The sequence below is a fragment of the Chiloscyllium plagiosum genome, chromosome 18, assembly GCF_004010195.1.
Source record: "Chiloscyllium plagiosum isolate BGI_BamShark_2017 chromosome 18, ASM401019v2, whole genome shotgun sequence".
Taxonomy (NCBI): Eukaryota; Metazoa; Chordata; class Chondrichthyes; order Orectolobiformes; family Hemiscylliidae; genus Chiloscyllium; species Chiloscyllium plagiosum.
Genome location: NC_057727.1, coordinates 65,112,428 through 65,134,552, shown reverse-complemented (window position 1 = coordinate 65,134,552; position 22,125 = coordinate 65,112,428). Strand labels below are relative to the sequence as shown.

At 41.7% G+C, this 22,125-nt stretch overlaps 1 protein-coding gene across 1 annotated transcript in view; it reads left to right on the top strand.

Moving 5' to 3' along the window:
- dnah1 (dynein, axonemal, heavy chain 1) overlaps positions 1-22,125 on the top strand; it is a 420,700-nt gene that overhangs the window by 312,058 nt on the left and 86,517 nt on the right. The window contains exons 59-65 of the mRNA XM_043708503.1: positions 872-1,003; positions 1,512-1,637; positions 2,502-2,621; positions 6,940-7,089; positions 9,225-9,385; positions 12,815-13,040; positions 21,197-21,392. Coding sequence (XP_043564438.1) covers positions 872-1,003; positions 1,512-1,637; positions 2,502-2,621; positions 6,940-7,089; positions 9,225-9,385; positions 12,815-13,040; positions 21,197-21,392 — 1,111 coding nt within the window. The remainder of the gene's footprint in view (positions 1-871; positions 1,004-1,511; positions 1,638-2,501; positions 2,622-6,939; positions 7,090-9,224; positions 9,386-12,814; positions 13,041-21,196; positions 21,393-22,125) is intronic.

The following is a 22,125-nucleotide window of genomic DNA, read 5'->3' as shown; positions in this document are numbered from 1 at the left end:
GATTTCTCAACTTCAAACCAGATTGCCTCACCCCCAACTCCTTCCCTCCTTCTGAGCTAATATCCAACTCAGTAACTTGCAAATAATTCTTCACAATTAATCAGGATACACAAGGCTGAAAATGACTACTATTGATCTTAGAAAGTGATTAATGCTTAATTTAAACAATTATTGTTATCAGGGCAGAGGAATGTCACATGAATGTGTGAAGCAGTCACTCATTCACCAATATTACCAATAATCATTTCTAATGAATCTTTGCAATTTAATTAAAAGTAAAGGAAAACAATCAATGCTCAGATTCATTTTTTCCTGTTGCTTTTGTAAATTGAATAAAAATATAAAAAGAAGTATTGTCAGTTATTTAAAATTTTGTGGTTTGTTACTTATGAGGATAGAGTGAATAAAGAGTGGAACTGGATAAAGCACAGCAGGTCAAGCAGCATCAGAGGAAGAAGGGAGTCAAATGTTCAAGGTCAAAACCTTTCATCAGGACTGGAGGAGGGGAAGGGGGCTGCAAAATAAATAGAGGGAGGGGGTTGGGGCTAGGATAAATAGAGGGAGGGGGTTGGGGCTAGGGGACAGGTGGGTGGGATAGCTATAGGTGGATGGAGATGGCTGAGATTGGTCAGTGGGAAGGAAAATGGGCAGGTCAGGTCAGATTAAGGGAGCAGGTGGAGAAGAAGGGCTGGCCTCGGATGAGATGGAGGGGTGGGGAGATTTGGAAGCTGGTGAATTCTATGTTAAGGCCATATGGTTGTAAGCTCCCGAGGCGGAAGGTGAGATGTTCTTCCTTCTGGACAATTTGTTATTCTGGAGTATAAATTTCTTTTTTAAAGTTACCCCTTTCCCTCTAATTGGTTTTCCACAGCTATTAAATGGGCTGTCTGATGAGAAAATCCGCTGGCAAGAAACTATCCAGAACCTGAACCATATGATAAATAATGTAGCGGGGGATGTGCTAATCGCAAGCGGGTATGTGGCTTACCTGGGTCCTTTCACGGTGAGTAATACAAAACCATTCACAATACTTCAAACAAAGCTTGTGTGTTACCTAGAGTTATTCTAACCCAGAATACTGCACAGGGCATGTTGCTCATTCATTGTGATGTCTTGAACCATTGGGACATCACAGGAGCTCTTCTCCTATTCACACTGTGTGTAGTTTAAACAGCATTAATTTTCAATTTCAAAAACCTGTTTGAAGAAAATCACCTTACCATGGGCACACAATATAAGCAGATGCTCATTTGTAATTCAGGAGGAGTGGAAGTGAAAATGGCTTTTATACTTCATTTTTGAGCACACAAGCTCATTTCATTTGAGATTCTAATAGGTTTGGCTGAACAAAAGTTGATAAACCATCCATCAAGTTTTACGAGTTACTGAAGAAACGCAGTTACACAGCTTAAGAACTCCCAGTGTAAGATAGTTATTCTAACCCATTTGGGTTTACTTTGTTATTACCATATTGCTATTTATTTTTTAACATGTCCTAAATTAACTTTTAGGGAGAATACCGTGCAGCAATGAATGAAGACTGGCTGAAAGAGTTTGCTACACTTGGTCTTCCGCACACAAAAGAATCCAATCTGATTTCAACATTAGGTGATGCTGTGAAGATACGATCCTGGCAGGTAAATTATTTTCATTCATTTTAATATGACAACAGTTTGATTAATTGCAAATCCCAGAGGGTAAAGTTTATTGGAAACTTGGTGAATTTACGTAGATATATGCAACAACTAATTTGTACATAGTGAGATCCCACACAGGCCTATGAGATAATGGTGTTGGTTGGGACTAAATGTTGACCAGGATACTGTATTTAAATACCTCTATGTCGGGATCTACATATATTTTCTGCTACCATATTAGCAATGGGTATTTTGTAATCAAATCGCTTGGAGTATCCGAGAACAGAAAGAAATATGTAAATTGGATAAGTAATCAGCTGGAGATTGGTGTACTCAAGGTGAGGGAAAGTTTTAAGGTTGCATTGAGAGTAGTTTGTTTACAGTAAAGTTTTATTTGTTGAATTTTTGTTTTAGGAGTACGTTGATCGGTGTTTTATCTCCATCCCCTCCTTTTCTACAATTCTTGTTATCTTCTTGTAATGTTGAAGCCTACCCTCAAACTCTGTTTCTTGCTCATATAACAATAGGGACCACAATCTGCATACCAAAATTGCTTTGGTGAGCAAATGCACCTGAAGTCATAAGTGAAGGTAGATATTCAACACTTTGAGCTTGTTAAGCCATCAGTTGGATTATGGCTGATCTGTACCTCAACTTCAATTTAGTAAAAAATATTTTGTGCTTGAAAATTTCAATTGCCCCAGCATTGATAGTCTTTTGGGGCAGAATTCAAGATCACAACCCTATACATGAAAAGAAAATTGCTTCCGACTTACACTCCTGAATGGCCAAACTTCATTTTAACAATATGCCTTCACGTTCTTGATTTAAGTGCTATTTATTACTATAACTTCTGTTTCACAGATTGCAGGTCTTCCCAAAGATGCATTGTCAGTGGAGAATGGAGTAATCACACAGTATACTCAACGGTGGCCCTTATTTATTGATCCACAAGGTCAAGCAAATAAATGGATAAAAAATTTGGTAGGTGTCAATAATAAAACCATGTGAGAAACCTGATAGAAAACCCTGACTTTTCACACACTGTGGTAAAGAGTAGTTAGCCTGGCATCCATGAAGTGTAATGTATGAAACAAATTACAGTATGATTTGCACCTGAGTTTACTGTGACGTTGGGAGCAGCCCCAGCTGACTATAGATCCTCAGCATTTAAGGGCAATATGCTTGCGGATTTCTGCAATCCATTGAAAATGCTGATGCTCACTGCCTGTTGTATAAACTTGGAATACCGTCTTTTCAAAGTTTGATGTGACTTACTAGTGTCTCAGTTGGTAATGTGTAGTCTTGTGCAAAGTTTAATCTTACAAATAGGAAGGCACATGATTCAGTTCTTCATCTTTGGCATCCCTGTTGGGTTCCAGTATTGGTTTCATGATCCCTTAACTGAGGAGTAAACAATTCACCAACTGCCCTTCTTTTATTCACAATGTAGCATTCTCTGCTGGAATTTATTTTGAACTAGCCACAATGAACTGCCTGCACTCATAAGTGAAAAATTACAACTTTGCAGATGTACAGTACCAAAGGGAAGGTGATACTTGTGTGACTGAACCCACTTTGGGGCAATACGACCAGGTGCAAATTGAGAAGGATGTATTAGAAAAGTATATCCTATTTATCACCTGTAAAACTAAACTTTTCTATAGCCTGGCAGAATCTGTAGATGTTGAAACAGAGTTATTGTTAAAACATTTTAACTTATGATGAAAAGTCACAGACATTTGAGGAGATTTTATGGAGTTATAAGAGTGGTGGACAGGGTGACTTAATTAGGCAGGAGCTGAAATACCACTTTTCTGATAACATGTTCAAATTTAGAGATTAACTCAGAGGCAAGTTTGTGGAAGGTTGGCCATTTCACTGATCATTGGTGAATTCCTACTTATAGTATACTTGTATTACCATGAATAGTAGAAAGTGATTTTTCACCTTAGAAAATTCCAGACGGCCTCCTTCTTCCAAGATCGCAATTTCCCTTCCCACGTGGTCAACAATGCCCTCCAGTGCATCTTCTCCACTTCCCGCACTACTACCCTTGAACCCCGCCCCTCCCAATGCAACAAGGACAGAACCACTACCCCTGGTCCTCACCTTCCACCCCACCAACTTTCACATACATTGCATCATCCTCCGCCTAATACATTCGACACACGTTGCAACCTTGAACATTTCTTCTGCTGCCTTCATCTCCAAGCCCACTTTTTCAATCAAGATTCCTGCCCAACCACCGAGGACCAGTTCTCTCACCTCCAACACACCCCATCCACCTGGATACCCCATGCTGGCCTGTTACCCACAGTTGACCTCTTCATTTCTAACCACCACTGTGACATCGACCACCTCAAACTGTCCACCACTCTCACCCACTCCAACCTCACGCCCTCACAACGTGTCGCCCTCCGCTCCAACTCCAACCTCACTATCATTCCCGCAGGCAAGGGGGGTGCAATGGTAGTTTGATGTATGACCTCTACACCACTGAAGCCAGGCGCCAACTCGCAGACACCTCCTCCTACTGCCCCTCGACAACGACCTCACCTCCCATCACTAAACCATCAACTCCCAGACCATCCACAACCTCATCAACTGAAGGGATCTCCCACCCAGTGCCTCCAGCTTCATAGTCCGTGAACTCCGCACTGCCCGTTTCTACCTCCTACCAAAGATTCCCAAACCCGATTTCCCCGGTCGACCCATTGTCTCAGCCTGCTCCCATCCCACTGAACTAATCTCCCCATACCTTGACAACATCCTGTGCCCCTTAATCCAGGAACTCCCTACCTACCTTCAGGACACCACCCACGCCCTTCACCTCCTCCAAGATTTTCATTCTCCCGGCTCCCAATGCCTCATGTTCACCATGGGCATCCAGTCCCTGTACACATCCATCTGCCACGACGAAGGCTTCCAAGCCCTCTGTTTCTTCCTCTTACACCGCTCCCAGTATCCTTCCACCAACACCCTCGTCAGCCTGGCTGAACTGCTCCTCCCCCTTAACAACTTCTCCTTCTAATCCTCCCACTTCCTTCAATCCAAAGGGATAGCCATGGACACCTGCATGGGACCCAGCTATCTCTGCTTCTTTGCCGGGTACATGGAACAGTCCATCTTCTGCAGCCCCCCTAACTCCCAACTGTTCCTCCGCTATATTGACTGTATCGGTGCTACCTCATGCTCCCACGAGGTGGTTGAACAGTTTATCAACTTCACCAACACCTTTCACCTGACTTCAAATTTACCTGGACCATCTTGGACACCTCCCTCCCCTTCCTGAACCCTTCCATCTCCGGCAACTGACTAACCACGGACATCTACTACAAGCCCATCAACTCCCACAGCTACAAAGGCTACCCTCCTCCCACCTACCTCCTGGAAAAAGGGTGCCATCCTTTTTTCCCAATTCCTCCACCTCTGCTGCATCTGTTCCCAGGATGCCCATTTCCACCTTAGAAAATCCTATATGGGCTCTTTCTTCCAAGATTACATCGAGGACCAGTTCTCTCACCTCCAACACACCCCATCCACCTGGATACCCCATGCTGGCCTGTTACCCACAGTTGACCTCTTCATTTCTAGAAAAAGGAGGAAAACTTCTTCAAGGCAGGCATCCTTGCAAGAGGATTATTCCTGATGAAGGGCTTTTGCCTGAAATGTCGATTTTCCTGCTCCTCGGATGCTGCCTGAACTGCTGTGCTTTTCCAGCACCACTCTAATCTAGAATCTGGTTTCCAGTATCTGCAGTCCTTGTTTTTACCTGGTATTATCATTGGATTATTAATCCAGAGATCAGGTAAAATTCTGGGAACCTGGATTCAAATCCTGCCATTCCAGATAGTGGAATTTGAATTCAATAAGAAAATCTGGAATTAAGAGTCTAATGATGATCATTACTCTGCTGTCAATTGTCAGAAAAACCCATCTGGTCCACTAATATCCTTCATGGAAGGAAATCTATCATCCTTACCTGGTCTGGCCTATATGTGACTCAAACCCACAGCAATGTGGTTGACTCTTAACTGCCTCCTGAGCAATTAGGGATGGACAATAAATGCTAGCCTAACCAGCCTACATCCATGAATAAATTTAAAAAAGAATGAATTTTTATTTTTGTAGAAAGAGGTTTTAACTCCGCTATCAATTATTCTCAACCTGGAGGTATGTCAGTATTTTTGTACTTTCATTCAGCTATTCTTTCTAAATAATGAGAATGCATACAGGAATAAAGTGAAACCAATGTAATGTGAAACACTTTCAAGTGAAAGTTAAATTTGAAGAACACCCATGCTGTCAATAAATCTTAAGCTAATAGGAATGGAATTGGGTAGAAAAATTGTGGTGTGATGCAGCCTGTATATTTCTTGTGTATTAACTCAGGAAATCTGACTAGAGAGAAACATTCAAAATAGAGCCGCTACTCATATTGTACATAGGCTAGTCCCAACCCAGCACAGACATTTCTAATTAACCTGTTCAGAGATGTGATGACATCTGAAGCAGGTGGGCTTGACCCTGGGCCTCTGGGTGGAGACAGTACCACTGTGCAACAAGAGGGTCTATAATGCATCACAAGAGGGTTCAATTGATGAGTTATAACTGAGCAGGCCATTGCCTGTTACCAAGGGGACTCATATTCAATGAGTTCCATGAGGAGAATAATTAGTGCTCCCTGTGGCCTTGTAGAGGTTACCACACCTCTTTTCAAGCAATCCCATGCTCCATTTTCTGCTGATGGTGTGTTTCACCACTGAAAAGCTTCCCCTGTTGCATGATTATGTGTCTCCTAAGCACATCTCCAGCATTTTAAATTTAATTTTAACTGAAATCATGTGGAATCTCACAAAAAGCAAGAGAACAGAAGTGTTCACATCTCTCTTTCCACTTACTAAACTCTGTTTCCCTCACAAATGCTGCCAGATTCAGTGGACATTTCCAGTGTTTTCTGGTATCACATTTCCAGCATCAGCAATATTTGCTTTTGTATACTGATTATACGTACAAATAATCTGGTAGTTGAAAATTCTTAACTTTGCATGACAACATGCAAAATTGAATTCAATGAATTCCTCTTATTGCATTGATTTCCAGGGTCTAATAGCCGCTTAACTATCATCTGCGAGTGACTAGACAGAGATCTTTAGAGTGTTTGCATGATGTAAGCCTAATCAATATCATGCACGACAATTTTCCACATAGTCATGTGAGGCCAAAATCGTTTGAGAGCAACAGATAGAGCTCCTACTTCTCGACAGTCATAATTTTACTTACCTCTTGTTCACTTTAGGAAAGAGATCAAGGATTAGATATTTTCAAGATAACTGACCGTGATTTCCTGCGAAGTCTGGAGAATGCCATCCGTTTTGGGAAGCCATGTCTGATGGAGAATGTGGGAGAGGAACTGGATCCAGCCCTGGAACCTGTACTATTGAAATTGGTACAAACAAAACAGCAAATACACACTGGTGGAAAAGTCATTTTGTAATGCTGAACTTGAGTGTTGTTGAAAAAAAGGCAGGCTGTCAGAGGATAGTTGGAAAATACAAATTTCAAATAGAGTGATCATTTATACTACATGCAAACATGTGTTGATTGACTAGTCAAGTCTAATTGGTTGAAGTATTGCCATGGAGAATGCATCAGGGAACTAATGTCTTCACACTTTGTTTAATCAGAAAAGGCACGATATCTGATGTGTTCTTTTTACCTGAAAACACAGGCTTATGTGTAAGTCCACCAATGGGCACCCCTTTCTCATGCAACGTAAATTGTTGCTGCTTTTTCAAAGTTAGCATTCTTGCATCTGTCCTGTTGAGTGCAAGACAAAAATCTTCAATTACATGCCTTTTTTTTCAGCATAACTGGAAGTGTTCTGATTGCATGTTCCCGGCGCATAAGGTCATACTCACCAAGAACGTATGAGCGGAAAGTCATACACTCCGGCTATTAGTTGTCCATTCATAATGAGTATCACACGCAATCTTTCAGCCTGTACCACCAGCCCATGAGGTCCTATGCTTGGAACTATGCATAAGTGGTCAAAAGACCACAGCTTTAATAAAGATACTCAGTTAATCAATAAAATTAATTTCTATTAATTTCTAGATAGAATGTTTTCTTCGTTTAAATGAGATATTTGTTTTTTAAAGAAAGAAACATCCCATTTCAGAAGGTGCAATGTATATACTCGAGTAATAGTCAATTTCATTTAAGAGGTTTGGCCAAAGGAATCTGACATTTTCCGCATATCCTGTGTAAAAATCAACCCTAGTTCTTCACAGATAGCAGATCAACATTTATGAGTCATTGTGCTAACCGTCAAGCTCTGCTCCAAGTTTCTAGTCTGCAGGTCATCTCGCTCTACTCTCGGTCTTCCAGTCCATCAGCTGTTGCACTGTGCTCTGGGTTTTATTGTGTTTTATTTCTTTATTTGTTTAGAGATCAATTGGGCTTCTGGTAATGATACAGTATGAATTTTGGTGGGCATGAATTTTATCCAGTCAAAAGTATTATCCATGTAACAGGGTAAAAACAATGACTGCAAATGCTGGAAACCAGATTCTGGATTAGTGGTGCTGAAAGAGCACAGCAGTTCAGGGAGCATCCGAGGAGCAGTAAAATCGACATTTCGGGCAAAAGCCCTTCATCAGAGACCCTGAAGCGTGGAGAGATAAGTGAGAGAAGGGTGGGATGGGGAGAAAGTAGCATAGAGAACAGTAGGTGAGTGGGGGAGGGGATAGTCAACCCTATAAATTTAACCTTAAAAAGTTGTCAAAAAATGTGACTATTACTCGAGTATATATAGTATATTATTAAGTATTGCCACAGATTCAATAGACTGCTTGTAGTACAGCGCCAAAGCATATACATTGAGTTTGTAAACCAATGCATTTACACATATTTATTACTTAAATAGAATGCCCCACTTTGTTTTCCAAACTGAGGTGGAACTGTTGTCTCCTAAGAGCTGCACAGTCATGCAGCTGTACAACACACAAAAGTTTGCATGTAAGCCATGCATATTTTAGCCCCTCAAGTTTAGTCATATGCAGCCAGCAAAAAAAACAAGATCTGTGGAGTGCATGTAAATGAATTGGCCACACATAACTAAACAGAATCAAAAAAGATGGTATCTGATCAATAAATGTGGAATCTATGAAGCTCATTTTTATAGCTGGGTGAAACTGGCTGAAATTGTTCAACTATTTTAGAAACTGTCCAGATTTGACTTACATTGTCATATTAATATTGTTTTAATTTTATGGAGTCACATTAAAACAAAGGAAACATGCAGCAGACATCTAATCTCCCATTCCTTCACTGGAAGTTGCTATAATGGCTTAGTTGCATCCTCAGAGGCAGTACAATTTTGTACTAACTACATCTATTGAGTGTATACACAGTTATATTCTTTCACCACCATTTTTAATGTTGTACGGGATACCTTTGGTATATTTGTTGAAATTAATGTAAACTAAAACTTAAAATTAAACAGGGCAAACATTTGAGCAGAGACTTATGTGTAGGATGTTTGGTCCAAGGCTCATCAATACTTTTTCTTCTGCTTTTCAGACCTACAAACAGCAGGGCAGTACTGTCATAAAGCTGGGAGATTCTATCATTCCTTATCATGATGACTTTAAAATGTACATCACCACCAAGCTACCAAATCCTCACTACACTCCTGAGATATCAACTAGGGTGACTCTCATTAACTTCACACTTTCTCCAAGGTGAATAACTTGGTGTTTGTTATATTGATGATACTGCTGCTCTTCGATGCATTTAAAACATCATTGTAACTTCAGCTGCCAGACAGGAAAAGGAAAATGATTCCTCCATGCCACATGCACAGATTCTTCAGGAACTTATTGTGTTTCCTTTGTCAGCGATCATCTTTTCTAAACCATCGGCTCTCAGACAGTCCACTGGTCACACCCTCCTGCCTTCTAGTCTCTCTTAGGATTTATGGACTTTTAGGAGTCAAAAATTGGTTAGGGATGGTCAGCATGGTTGTGTGCAAGGGAAATCATGTCTCACAAACTTGATTGAGTTTTTTGAGGAAGTTACCCAAAGGATAAGACCATAAGACCACTAGACATAGGAGTGGAAGTTAGGCCATTCGGCCCATTGAGTCCACTCCGCCATTTAATCATGGCTGATGGGCATTTCAACTCCACTTACCCGCATTCTCCCCGTAGCCCTTAATTCCTTGTGACATCAAGAATTTATCAATCTCTGCCTTGAAGACATTTAACGTCCCGGCCTCCACTGCACTCCGCGGCAATGAAATCCAAATAAACACCACTCTCTGGCTGAAGAAATGTCTCCGCATTTCTGTTCTGAATTGACCCCCTCTAATTCTAAGGCTGTGCCCACGGGTCCTAGTCTCCTCGCCTAACGGAAACAATTTCTTAGCGTCCACCCTTTCCAAGCCATGTATTATCTTGTAAGTTTATATTAGATCTCCCCTTAACCTTCTAAACTCCAATGAGTACAATTCCAGGATCCTCAGCCGTTCCTCATATGTTAGACCTACCATTCCAGGATTCATCCGTGTGAATCTGCGCTGGACACGCTCCAGTGCCAGTATGTCCCTCCTGAGGTGTGGGGCCCAAAACTGGACACAGTACTCCAAATGGGGCCTAACCAGAGCTTTATAAAGTCTCAGTAGCACATCGCTGCTTTTATATTCCAACCCTCTTGAGATAAATGACAACATTGCATTCACTTTCTTAATCATGGATTCAACCTGCATGTTTACCTTTAGAGAATCCTCGACTAGCACTCCCAGATCCCTTTGTACTTTGGCTTTATGAATTTTCTCACCGTTTAGAAAGTAGTCCATGCTTGTATTCTTTTTTCCAAATTGCAAGACCTCGCATTTGCTCACATTGAACTTCATCAGCCATTTCCTGGACCACTCTCCCAAACTGAGTAGATCCTTCTGCAGCCTCCCCACTTCCTCAGTTACTACCTGCCTATACACCTATCTTCGTATCATCAGCAAACTTCGCTAGAATGCCCCCAGTCCCTTCATCCAAATCATTAATATATAACGTGAACAGCTGGGGCCCCAACACTGAACAGGAGGAAAGGGCTTATGCCCGAAACGTCGATTCTCCTGTTCCCTGGATGCTGCCTGACCTGCTGCGCTTTTCCAGCAACACATTTTCAGCCCCAACACTGAACCCTGTGGGACACCGCTTGTCACCGGATTGATGATGGCAGATCTGTAGATGTTGTTTATTTGGATTTTCGTCAAGCCTTTGACAAGATTTAGCATGGTAGACTAATTAGTAAAGTTAAGTCACATCGGATTCACGGTGAGCTTGCCAATTGGATATATAATTGACTTAACGGCAAGAGACAGAGTGTGATGGTGGAGGGCTGCTCTTCGAACTGGAGGACTGTCACCAGCAGTGTTCCACAGAAATAACTTCTGGGTTATATTTTGGTTGTCATTTGTATAAATGATTTGGATGAGAATATAGATGGCATGGTTGGTAAGTTTGCAGATGACGGCAAAATTGGTGGCATAGTAGACAATGAAGAAGGTTTTCTAAGATTACAAAGGGATCCTGATCAAATGGGTTAATGAGCTGAAAAATGGCAGTTGGAGTTCAATCTGGATAAATGCAAAGTATTGCATTTTGCTACAACAGTTAATGGTATGGCCTTGGGTAGTTTTGTAGAACAAAGGGACCTAGGGGTGCAGATACATAATTCTTTGATATTTATGTCACATATAGACAAGGTGGTTGAAAAGGAATTTGGCATACTTGCCTTCTTTGAATATAGGAGTTGGGAACTCATGTTTAGGTTGTACAGGACATTGGTGAGGCGTCTTCTGGAATACTGTATCCAGTTCTGGTTGCCCAATTCTCAGAAGAATATAATCAAGCGAGAGAGGGTTCCGAAGAAATTTATCAGGATGATGCTGGGTATGGAAGGTTTGAGTTATAAAGAAAGGCTAGATAGGCTGGGATTTGTTTCATTGGAGCATAGGAGGTTGAGAGGCAAACTTATAGACGTTTATAAAATAATGAGAGGTATAGATAGAGTTAATGGTAATTGTCTTTTCCTTAGGATGGAGGATTTCAGGACCAGGGGACACATTTTTAAGGTGAGATGAAAAAGATTGAAAAAAGGCATGAGAGACAATTTTTTTACACAGAGGGTGGTTCACATGTGAAATGAACTTGCTGAGGAAGTGGTGAATGCAGATACAATAACAATGTTAAAAGACATTTGGCTAAGTACATGAATAGGAAAGGTTTAGAGGGATTTTGGGCCGAGAGCAGGCAGGTTGCGCTAGTTTAGTTTGGGATTGTGTTCAGCATGGACTGGTTGCACAAGAGGGTTTGTTTTTGAGCTGTATGACTCTATGGCTCCCTGACCCCCTTACACTCCCTGCTGCTATTTATTCCATTCTGTCTTGCTCAAGTAGTTTTGAGTATGGGATAGGATGCATCAAGTTATGAGTACTGCTACATGCTGTGATATTGGCTCGAATTTTACTAGTACATCATAGGTCCCACCACTAAGGACCGTGGAAATGATCTTTGAGCAGCAAACAACTAAGAGCCGCCACTGCAACTGTTGTTCAATTAACAAATGTCGCTTTCCTTTCCAAGCTGCTGCCGAACCAGAGACTGCAAGGAAGTGACTGCCCATTTTGGGGTACCCTCAAAGGGCTAGTAATAAAACTTTTGCATACTATCAATTTAAGAATATTCTGACTTTCAACTGTTAATCTAATTTGTAGAATTCATGGGGAACACTCATTCTGTTCCTTTCCTGCCTTTGTAGAAAGCAGACCTGGATATTGCATTTCTCACATCAGTGATAAATTTTCTTGTTTCTGTATACTGGTGTACAAATTTGAATTCTGTCTTTCAGCCCCTTTAAGCATAAAGTGGATATAAAAAATTCAGTTACCATGCTTTGATTTGGTCAGTTTGCTTGTTTTTATGACATAGCGAAATTAGGATTAAAGTAATATGTCAAAAATCAAAATAATTATGTTCCTGATTCTGTCTCCTAATGTGAAAAGAAAATGTAGAACCTTACTAGATTTTAAAAATACAATAAGAGTAATTACAATTAGAAAATCACTGGATTTTATTATGGAATTTCTAAAATGTATCTTAACATCACAGCGGTCTGGAAGACCAACTCCTGGGTCGTGTGGTAGCACAAGAACGTCCAGATCTGGAAGATGCCAAAAATCAGTTGATCGTCAGTAATGCAAAAATGAGGAATGAACTGAAAGAGATAGAGGATCAGATACTCATGCGCCTGAGCACCTCTGAGGGCAATCCTGTGGACGATGTGGAATTAATTAAAGTGCTAGAGGCATCTAAAGTTAAAGCAGGGGAAATCAAGGTTAGTATCAGTATTTCAATCTGGTTAGTAGTAAACATTTCAGCAGCTCTCAAATGCAATATGAGAAGCATTAAAGTTTCTACACACAGACATACTAATATGTGGTACACAGTTATGGTGTAGTGCACAATATAACACATACATGAGTCACACAAAAGGAACACACAGATGCAACAGTAGACTTCTAAGATGCTATAATGGGTCTTGCATGTTGATACTAAAATTCATTTATGTCTGTTCAGAATCAAATCCAGTACTTTTAGAATTCCAACACTGAAAATATTTCCCAAACTGGGCAGCATGGTGGCTCAGTGGTTAGCACTGCTGCTTCACAGCACCAGGAACCTGGGTTTGATTCCACCCTTGGGTGATTGTCTATCTGGAGTTTGCATATTCTCCCTGTGTCTGCCTGTGTAGGTTTCCTCCTGAAGTCCAAAGGTATGCAGGTTAGGTGAAGTAGCCATACGAATTTGCCCATAGTATCCAGGGATGTTCGGGCTGGGTGGATTAGCTATGGGAAATGCAGGGTTACAGGGACAGGGTAGGGGGTGAGTCTAGGTGGAATGTTCTGCAGAGGGTTGGTGTGAACTTGGTGGGCTGAATCCACACTTTAGGGATTCTATGATTATAAGTTTGGATCCAAGTTGCTCTGAATGTGGATAGGTTGAACTGAAGCAAAATTCATAAATTCAGTTCACAACACTGATTGAAATACAGTGTTACAAATCAAAGGATGAAAGGGTACCAATATGAATGTAAAAGCAGAAATATGATTGGAAGGACAGAGGTATGAATGGAAAGGTGAAATAATGATGAAAGTGCAGTGATATTAATGGAAGGATGGTGATATTGATAGAGTGGTGATATCAATGTTAGTACAGTGATACTAATTAAAGAATAGTGATAGCAATAAGTGCACAATGATACTAATTAAAAGATATTGATATTAGTAAAAGTAATATATTTATGCTTTTTGCAATTTTATAACAGTTTTATGGGATGCGGGCATTGCTGGTTAGGTCAGCATTTGTTGCCCATCATTAATTGCCTTTTAGAAGATGGAGCCACCTTTCTGAACTGTTGCAGGCAATCTAATGCAAATGCACTCACAGTGCTGCTGGGAAGGTAGTTTCAGGATTATGATCCCGCACTAGGGAGCGAACAGCAATATAGTTCCATGTTAGGATGATGTGTAATTTGGAGAGAACTTGCAGGTAGAGATGTTCCAATACACAAGCTCACCTTGTCCCTCTAGGTGGTAGAAGTCTTAGGTTTGGGAGGTGCTGCAAAGCATCTTGTAGATAATGCACACTACTGCCAAAGTGTATCTTTAAAAGAAGGAATAAATGTTAAAGTTAGTAGATAGATTTTTGATCACGAGAGCTGCTTTGGTATCAAATGTCTTGAGTGTTGTTGGAGCTGCACTCATCCAGGCAATGGAGAGTATTCCATCCTCTTCTGATTTGTGGATTGCAGGTGGTGGAACAGGCTTTGGGGAGTCAGGTAATTAGTTACATGCCATTTAGTTCCCAGTCTCTAACATGCTCTTGTAGCCACACTATGGTAGTTCAGGCCTATTTTGGACTGGTAACACCAGGATGTTGATAGTGGGTTTTTCAATGATGGTGATGCCATTGAATGTCAGGATGAGATGGTTGGTTCTCTCTTGTTGGAGATGGTCTTTTGGCACTTATGTAGCCCAAATGTTACTTGCCACATTAGTCCAAGTCTAGATGTTCTCTTCTGGCAACAAATTGGCACAGACTGCTTTACAATCTGATGGGTTGCAGGTGACATAAAACATTGCACAATCATCAGTGAAAATCACCACATCTGACCTTATGATAGAGGGAAGTCATTGATGAAAAAACCAAAAGATGCTTGTGTAGTGACTGTAACGAGGTTAGCGAGGTGGATCTCATAATATATCAGCTCCCTGATTGAGGCTATTAATCTGGACCCATCAGGGAGCCCTGGTTGACAAATGAGAACAAAAGTGTCAGAGATCCTGTTCATTCAGAGAGCTGGCTCTACGGGAGCTGGAGCAGTGTCAAGGACTCCCAACATGTAACCAAAGAGTGACTCGGTGACTGGATACCAGCCTTTGTGGAGCTATTCCAAAGACATTACTCTGAGAAATGCCTGCACCAATATGAATGGACTCTGAGATGATTGGCTTCCAACAGTCTCAAACATCTTCCTTTCTGCAGTATATGATTTCAACCATTGGAGGGATTTCTTCCAATTCCATTGGTTTCAATTTTGCAACACTTGATCTTCCATGTCAAAAGCAGTCACCTCTCACTTTGCTTCTTGGATTCAGCTCTTTTGTCCCTGTTTGTATGAAGACTGTAATGAGGTCAAGAGATGAGTATCATAGGCAAAACCCAAAATGAGCATTAATAAGCAGGTTATTGCTTTGTACACACCACTTGATAATTAATGCGAAGGAGATATCTTAAGGATCTTGTTGACAGCAGTGGAAGAAGATGTGGCATTAGAGATACATTGAACATTCTGACCACCACTTCTAAACAGTGTATACGATCACTGGCCATCTCGCATCTGCACGCATCCATAAAATCCGAGTGACTGTGACTGTACCTTTGCGGCATCATGAAGGCAACTGTGGCTGTAAACTCCACATTAGATATCTGCTCCACATTTGTTGGACATTATGTTGGTCCTGGGCTTCCAAATGCATGTATTTTTCATGTGGCTGCTCTTAGTGCCACAGAGGCATAACAGCTTCGGTGACTGGATCCACTGAGAATGGTTCCAATCAGCCTCCATGGGCAATATCAGAAACAAAACAGCTTCTCAGTAATGTGGTCATTTAACAGTCTCAGTGCACACAAATAACATTTGAACAGTGTCCTCCAAACACTGGGACATGGAGACTGCCAAAGAGGCCAATGGAATATTTCTATATGGACCTTACACATCATTGCCTGGAATTAGATATATGTTGTTGAAGCTGTTTACATACAGTAGAAAATTGTAATTGTGGTACCAAACATGAAAACCCTTCACCCAACCCACATTAACTAAGAAAGGCAGCAGTGAATTTAGAATAGAATAGAAGATCCTTTATTATCACATTTTCTCCACTACAGAACAGTGAAAAAGTTTTACAATGGCTACTTTTAATGGCACCATCTTAGGTATAAGTTTTACAGAGTAAAAAAGTGTTGTTACATAGTCAAAAAAAGAATATAAATTAGCATGAAACAGTGGAATAGTCCAGAATGATAATAAATGACCATCAATACTTAAGTTCCAGTTCCAGTCCATGCCTGCAGTCCCCAGAGCAAGAGGCTACACTGTCTCCATGTGCGGCCTCGATCCAGGATTCACTGCCATTCCAGGAATCGGTCTTTGGCTTTGCTGCCACCGCGGGACTCAATCCTCACTCGCTCTGCTGCGGGAGTTGGCCCACACTCGTTCTGCAGCGAGACACAATCTGCTTGCTCCATTCCGTCGCAGGACATGGCCCACTCGGTCCACTTCGCCCCAGGACATGGCCCGCTCGGTCCATTCCGCCATGGGACAGCCCGCTCAGTCTGTTCCACTGCGGGGCATGACCCGCTCTGTCTGTTCCGCCACGGGACCATAGCCCGCATGGTCTACTCTGCCGCGGGACATAGCCCGCTTGCTCTTCTCCAGGACTCGGCCTCCACCTGCTCTGCTGTGAGACCCAGCCCACACTCATTACGTTGTGGGACCCAGCCTGCTCTCTCTGCTCTGCCATGGGACTCAGCCCACTCTTTCCATTCCTCAACTCCACTCTGCAGGTGGGCCGGTTCCCACTGGAGAGAAAGCGCAGATTTGAGTCCCATGGCAGCACGGAGCAAGCGGGCTGTGTTCCATTGCGGAATGGAGCGAGCAGGTTATGTCATGCCGCACAGGGAGCATAGGCCGGGTCCTGCAGCAAAGTGAGCATGAGCTGAGTCCCGCCGTGGCAGCAAAGTGAATGGGCGATTCCCAGAGCAGCAGCAGAACAAATCCTGCATGGAGGCTGGCATATGGAGGCAGCATAGCTGCATATTCTGGGGCCTGTAGCTACGGACTGGGATTGGAACCTAACTACTGATGATCACTTATTATCATGCTGGTCTTTTCTACTGTTTCATGTTAATTTTTTTTTCACTTTGTAAGAAAAATGTTTTTTTGTTCTAAGATATGTGCCTAGATACTTCTACTGTACCTAAGATGGCGCCATTAAAGGCAGCCATTTTCAAAACTTTTCACTCAACTCCTGTACTTCTATTTTATGGTCTAAGGCATGCAGGAAAATCTTTATAAATCACCTGACATTATTGGTGCTTCACAACAATTAGTAGAATTGATTTGTACTGTTGATTGTAAGGCTCCAGATTGCTTGTGGCCAGGACTTTTAGACCACATGGTATTTCAGAGCATGAGATCCATATAAGAATGATGTGATGTCTCTCACCTATTCTTTGTGAGTGTCTGTTTAATGGTGTTGCAGTCAAAGGTCTTCTCTTGCCCACAAGTAGAGCCTGCACCCTCAGAGAAAGAAAAACACACTCCCAGGGACAAGAAGTAAACGCTGGTACAACCAGTGACGCCCACATTCCATGAGTAATAAAAATAACTCTACACACTCAGCCCTGCTGTTAATTATTTTTCAGTTTGCTTGTGCACTTACGATTTGTTTGAAGATGGAAGGAAACACAGATAGTGCTTCACAGGATAATTAGCAGGCTCAGCTGCTCCATCTAGTTGACCCCCTGCCACCAAAACGTCTACCCTGTCCTCTCTGTCAATCTTCTTGATTTTGATCTTCCCATGTTAGCTCCAAACTTTTTTTTAATTAACTGTGATTTATCTCCTCAATTTGTCCCTGCCCCAGACATAGTTTAATGATGCCAAACATATTGATGCACCATTCTCCCAAAGAACCTAGGGCAGTGACCATCAATGAAACTCAATCCCGCTCACAAAAGTACTCTTTGCAGTTTCTTCTGTATTATCTCCTACTGTTATATGTTGAATTGCATCCGCCCACTTCATAACTATTATCCCCTTTGCAATCCAGCACACTCTCTCCAATCCACACAATTGATTGAGCCAGCATCCCCACCACAGAACTGGCATCTAAGCACCTTCCTTGACTTTTAGTGAACAGGGGTTATGTCCCCTCCGATGCCCTTACCCATCTACTCAGAAAGCCAGCCCCAACTGACGAGAGACCAGATCCTAGCTAACCTCTGTGCAACTCCCAGACTGTAATAATATGGACCATCTAACTCTTATTGGCCCAAATACACAAATTACTGCGTTCAAGTCTCTAGATTGATTTTGGATAGTGAACTGAATTAAGATGCACCCCACCAACTCCCCATCCCCCGACTTGACTGAGGACTCCTACCTTTAGACTTTGAGATACAGATCATTCTGCTATAACACACATTTCGTCAATGTGAATTCGCTGCAAAATGATTAACGAAATGGGGATGCTGTTTCTAAACAGCGAACGTTTTAAAACGGCTGTTGGCTGTAATGTGATTACATCACCAACATTTTGACTGCTGTTTCCAAAGTGCAATTTTTCCATAACACAGGGTTGCACAAGAATGCAACTATCGCATTATAGAAGAACTGACTGTAGGGCCATATGATTGAAGCACAGTCAGTCAGTGTGTTTGCCACACAAGCTGCTGGCATATGCTGCAGCTGTGATATTGACATAGCATCAAAGCACAACAATATATCCATCCTCTTAACTGACCACTGCTGGGTAAACATAATAGGCAGTCTGGCTTTGTGTCCACACCAAAAGACAAGGCAAAACAAAATTGCTGTGAACATGTAAGTTCTGAATGAATTGATCTTGATTTGATTTATTACTGTCACATGTATCCCAGGATAAAAAAATGTCTTCCATGCTTTGCAGGCAGAATATGAGGGGCAAAGTGTAAAAAGGCATCGCAAAGATGCTGTGAGCATCCAAATAGACACAAAGTGATTGAATGCTAATAAAGAAAGCTAAGAGCTCTGAGGTGTACCCAGCTCCAATCCATGAGATGAATGTCTTTCTATGTATACAAAGTGGCCTAGCAGCAGCAGGAACAGGAGCAGCAGCATTATAATGCAAGATGTTGGTGCACTCCAAAGTACAGTATTGGACTATCTGTATTTGAAGGGGCTTTGATATGTACCATGATGATGTGGTGAAGCTGCTACATGTCTGATGCCAACCTTTGAGGGCAGGGGTGCAGGATATTTCCTATGGAGCATACTCAGAGATATTGGAACCAACTAGAGTCATAAACATACAGCACAGAAACAGATCCTTCAGTCCAACTCGTCTATGCTGACCAAACTTTCCAAACTAAACTAGGAGAAAGTGAAGCTAAACTAGCCCTATTTGTCTCAGTTTGGCCCATATCCCTCTAAATTTTTCTTCTTCATGTACCTGTACAAATGTCTTTTAAATGTTGTAACTTACATGCATCTACCACTTCCTCTGACAGGTTATTCCACATATGAACAGTCCTCTGCATGAAAACGTTGTCCCTCGGGTCCATTATAAATCTTTCTCCTCTCACCATAAAAATATGTCCTCTAGTTTTGAACTTACCCACCCTAGGGAAAAGATCTTTGAGGCATTTGGATAGGTATATGAATAGGAAGGGTTTGGAGGGATATGGGCCGGGTGCCGGCAGGTGGGACTAGATTGGGTTGGGATATCTGGTTGGCATGGACGTGTTGGACCGAAGTGTCTATTTCCATGCTGTACATCTCTATGACTCTATTCACCATATCTATGCCCCTCATGATTTTATGAACCTCTTTAAGGTCACCCTTCAACCTCCTATGCTCGAGTGAAAAATGGCCTAAACTAACCAGCCTTTCCTTGTATCTCAAACCTTCTAGTCTCAGTAACATCCTTGTAAATCTTTTCTGCACTATTTCCAATTTAATAATATCCTTCCTATAGCAGGGCAACCAGAACTACACAGTACTCCAAATGTGACCTCACCAACATCCTGTACAAATGCAACATGGTGTCCCAATTCCTATACTCAGTGGTCTGAGCACTGAAATCAAGTATGCCAAATGCCTTCTATACCATCCTGTCTACATAAGATGCAACTTTCAAAGAAAGGTTCATCATGATATTAATCGATATACCATGATAATGATGAAGAAACTAGCCAAATGAAGGACAGAAGAGCAAGATATGAGTTGGAGCTGCCGAGTACCCACTCTGACTTTCATGTCAGGAATTGTCATTATCTAGTTTCTGTCCACCGTGTTTGCAAAGAGCTAACTCCATATAAATGAGGTGAGATTATGTACTAATAAGATGCAAATGCGTGTAGTTAAACCTCTCATGCTAACGAGTGAGATTCCTGTCTTACCATTTTTACCTGTCTTTCCTTGGGTGGAAAATTTGATTTTCTTTTGATAAGGACAACTCAGTTATATTCCGAGGATTGCTGAAATATTAATGGAAGAACATTAATACAAATGCACTGTGTCAAAACCATTATTATTTATCAAACCACTATCACTTCTCAAAATATTTCATGAAAGTTTTGTTGGATTATGGAAAACACAGTGATATGCTTTTTCTCCTCCAGGTATCTTAGTTGTATTGAATGAAGTCTCATCAACTGAGCCTCTTGGTATCCCAGGATTTCCGAACTGGAATTCCTTCTCTCCCTCATTTGTTCCCTTTCTACTACATAAATTGGAATTAACATTCTTCATTTAACTTAGCTCTCCACTTACTGTTTTAAAGCTTGATGTTTGATTAACCAGGTTACTTTGTTTCCCAATTTGCTTTTTAAAAGAGGGACCATTTTCAACGGCTTACCATCCCTTCTTTAAGGAAGGGAAATTGAGCTTTTTGCTGTTTATGATTGCTCTTGCACATCTGTTGCTCTTGGGAGTAACAGATTTAGACTGGCTGTGATGCTCTAAACACTTAATAAGCTCTGGTTCACAACAGACTTTTGACCACCTGGGCAAGGTAACACAGAGAGAAATTGTTAATGAAGAAAATTGGCAAAAAAAAAAATTTACAGGTTCTAAGCCTGTGCAGTACAAAGCACGTGGATAATATAACATGCGCCTCATCAACTTCTTCTGCTATGCTGAATATGTAATTAATCTTTCCACAGATAAAAGTGACAATAGCAGAACAAACGGAAAAAGATATTGATATCACTCGGCTGCAGTATGTTCCTGTTGCTGTCCGTACACAGATCCTGTTTTTTTGTGTGTCCGATTTGTCCAATGTGGATCCCATGTACCAGTATTCTTTGGAATGGTTCCTCAGCATCTTCATGTCAGGCATTGCAAATTCTGAGCGAGCAGGTATACCAATCACAACATGCTATTTTACGTTTGCACATATATCAAGTTAACTGAATAACTCAGTTATTTACATCTATTCCTTCAGCTGATTGCTTAAGGACAATGTTGCAAGTGAGGAATGTATCATGTATCATACGTGTGCCTTCGTTCAATAGAATGTGATTCCTCAGTCAGTGAATCCCCACTCTGAGTCATGTTGCAAACCAGACAGTTCTACATGGTGGAGAAAGTGAAGACTGCAGATGCTGGAGATCAGAACTGAAAATGTGTTGCTGGAAAAGCGCAGCAGGTCAGGCAGCATCCAAGGAACAGGAGAATCGACGTTTCGGGCATAAGCCCTTCTTCAGGAATGAGGAAAGTCTGCCCAGCAGGCTAAGATAAAAGATAGGGAGGACGGACTTGGGGGTGGGGCATTGGAAATGCGATAGGTGGAAGGAGGTCAAGGTGAGGGTGATAGGCCGGAGTGGGGTGGGGGCGGACAGGTCAGGAAGAAGATTGCAGGTTAGGAAGGCGGTGCTGAGTTCGAGGGATTTGACTGAGACAAGGTGGGGGGAGGAGAAATGAGGAAACTGGAGAAATCTGAGTTCATCCCTTGTGGTTGGAGGGTTCCCAGGCAGAAGATGAGGCGCTCTTCCTCCAACCGTCGCGTTGCTATGGTCTGACGATGGAGGAGTCCAATGACCTGCAAGTCCTTGGTGGAGTGGGAGGGGGAGTTAAAATGTTGGGCTACGGG